General features: G+C 37.8%; 1 protein-coding gene across 1 annotated transcript in view; it reads left to right on the plus strand.

Moving 5' to 3' along the window:
* Positions 1–224: 224 nt before the first annotated feature.
* The window catches only part of LOC109951089 (myoneurin-like), a 33,001-nt gene continuing 30,393 nt past the window's right edge, over positions 225–2,832 (plus strand). The window contains exon 1 of the mRNA XM_020585373.1: positions 225–524. Coding sequence (XP_020441029.1) covers positions 486–524 — 39 coding nt within the window. The 5' untranslated portion in view covers positions 225–485. The remainder of the gene's footprint in view (positions 525–2,832) is intronic.

Below are 2,832 nucleotides of genomic sequence, written 5' to 3' on the forward strand. Positions count from 1 at the left end.
AATGTACAATGGTGTTTGAAGGCAGTTTCCAATAAAGATCTTATCTCTACTGACTCATGTTGTTAGAACTAAAGATGTCAACGTTTGTTTCAATATCTTAGAATGATTTGGTTTTCAATATTTTATTTATTACTTTTTTAGTAAAATGATATTGTACTGCTTCCTGATTCACTCCTCTTTGCCAGTTGGTAGCGGTAGTGTGCCACGATGTTTCTTGCCAGCTTTTGTAAATTAAGGTAGAAGAAGAATTGAAGTATGGTTTGAGGTACGCTAGCTCAGCTACTGATCGGAATCTTCCTATTGCAGCGAGTATTAGTCGATTATCTTCAGTTCTTGAACACGTACTTTTGTATTCCAGTTATTCATTTTTACCGCTAAGTAGCCAACTGATGCAAAGTTTCCAGGTGGAACTTAGAGCCGCTTCTCAGTGCCCCTTAGCTACCTTGTTGCTAAGCTAACATTAGCGGGCGTACTGTTATTAACTAATGAGTGAAGCGATGGCCAACATCAGCAGCAGGATCACGGTGAGTGTTTCCACCTAGCTGTTTATTCAATCATTTAATTATTTCTGCCCTAAGTAAAATTTTGAATCATTTTATAGTATTAAGAAGATGCAGCATGCACTATCACGTAACAGCTGCTGTCATCTCGTATACATTCATTTTTCTAATTAGTAAATTAATGTGGGATGTTGCGCGGAGTTGAGATAAAGATAGATTTACATTTGTTTTCTGGAATAAAATCACATGTTCTGTGTTCTGGGAAAATGTGGTGGCTGGTAACAACTAGAGAAATGCATTTTCTGAAGAAAATGCGTATGGATGCTGAGTGCTGAACGATTGCCCTGAAAATGCTGAACATTTTGATACCTGAAATAGCTGGAAGTATGATGAAGTAGAATTTTCCCATTCATTTGAATCAGGCAAAACGTTCAAAATAAAGCTAAATATTTCAAAGGTATATGGTTTACAAAACTCCTGAAGAGAAGCATGAATGTCCTTGAAGAGCTGAACATTCGGATACCTGAAATAGCTGAAAGTATGCTGAAGTATAATTTTTCCATTCATTTCAATGGGGCAAAACTTTCAAAATAAAGCTAAATATTTCAAAGGTATAAGGTTTACAAAAATCCTGAAGAGAAGCGTGAATGTCCTTGAAGAGCTGAACATTTTGCTACCTGAACTAGCTAAAAGTATGCTGAAGTATAATTATCCTATTCATTTCAATGGAGCAAAACTTTGAAAATAAAGCTAAATATTTCCAAAGTATGAAGTATAGAAAATCTCTGAATAGAAGCATGAATGTCCTTGAAGAGCTGAACATTTTGATAGCCGAAAGTATGCTGAGTGTAGAATTTCCCTATTAATTTGAATGGGGCAAAGCTTTCAAAATAAAGCTAAATATTTCAAAAGTATGAAGTTTAGAAAACCTCTGAATTAGGGCTGTGCAATTAATTGAATTTTTGATTTAGGGGCTCAATAATCACAAAAATGGTGTGATTGAGAAAAAAACGATTATTCCGTTTTTTAAAGTTATTTTGGCCTGCGTTCGCGCATCCGCACTTTCACTTTCGATTTCTCTTTCGCCCTTCCCCTTGCGTATGTCGTATCTGATCGCATTTAAAAATCAGCGTGAGGGAAGATGCCAGAAAAAGAGCAGCCACAGAAGTCTTTGGTCAACAAAAAAAAACACAGACCAACATATGACCAACTAATAAACAAACAGAAAGAAGGACAAACATCCTCCGCAACACAGTCATCAATTAAAGACACGCTCTTCAGTGCAACTCCGTATCCATCCAAAGACACAAAAAAAATAACAGATGCCGTTGGATACTTTTTAGCCAAAGACATGCGCCCTATTAGCACGGTTGAGAACGAAGGATTCAGAAAAATGATAAATACTCTGGTCAAGCGTTATGCTTTGCCATCTCGACACCATTTCACGAGAGTTGCTCTGCCTGCTTTATTTGAAAAATGCCGTGCAGAAGTGGCTAATGAAGTATCAAAAGCAGAGTACTTCACCACCACAACAGACCTATGGTGTAGCCGCACAATGGAGCCATATATTAGCTTAACACTACACTTCATCGATGCCGATTTCAATTTGAATGCGAAATGTCTCCAAACTGCGTTCATTCCTGAAGACCATATTGGGCAAAACATAAGCCCATGGACTCAGAGAAGCTATGGATGCATGGGGTTTAGACGAGGAAAAGCTCACCTGCATCACAACAGACAACGCTGCAAACATAAAGCTGGCAGCTGAGCTAAATGGATGGATGAGGCTTCAGTGTTTCGGGCATGGACTCCACTTGGCCATAGGTGAGTAGGAATCCTTCATACAGATTATATGTAATGTGGTGATTTAATTGTATGTAATTAAGTGATTTTAACAACAACAGTAACAACAATACTAGAAATAATATGCCAAAAAAAATAATTTCTGTGTCACTGTCTCACTAACATTTTACCATTATTATTATATTAGCACTTGAACTACTCTTTGATGCTTTCTTACTCTGTCTTAATAAATGTTGCCTTGATGAGGGTTGCAATTGTCATATAGTTGATACTAAATAGTATTTTTTGTAATTTTAGAGAATGCAATGAAGGATCCTAGGATCGATCGTGCAATGGGGGTCTGCAAGAAGCTCGTCAGCAGCTTTTCCTATAGTTGGAAAAAAAAGAGGGATCTTGCAGAGGCACAGAAGCAGCTGAAGCTACCTGAACACTCCCTTAAAAGAGAATGCCCAACCAGATGGGGATCTGGGCAGGCCATGATAGACAGAGTTCTTGAGCAGTATAAGGCCATTGACCAGGTCCTTTCTAG

This window comes from Monopterus albus, unplaced genomic scaffold (assembly GCF_001952655.1).
Source record: "Monopterus albus unplaced genomic scaffold, M_albus_1.0 scaffold362.1, whole genome shotgun sequence".
NCBI classification, from domain to species: domain Eukaryota; kingdom Metazoa; phylum Chordata; class Actinopteri; order Synbranchiformes; family Synbranchidae; genus Monopterus; species Monopterus albus.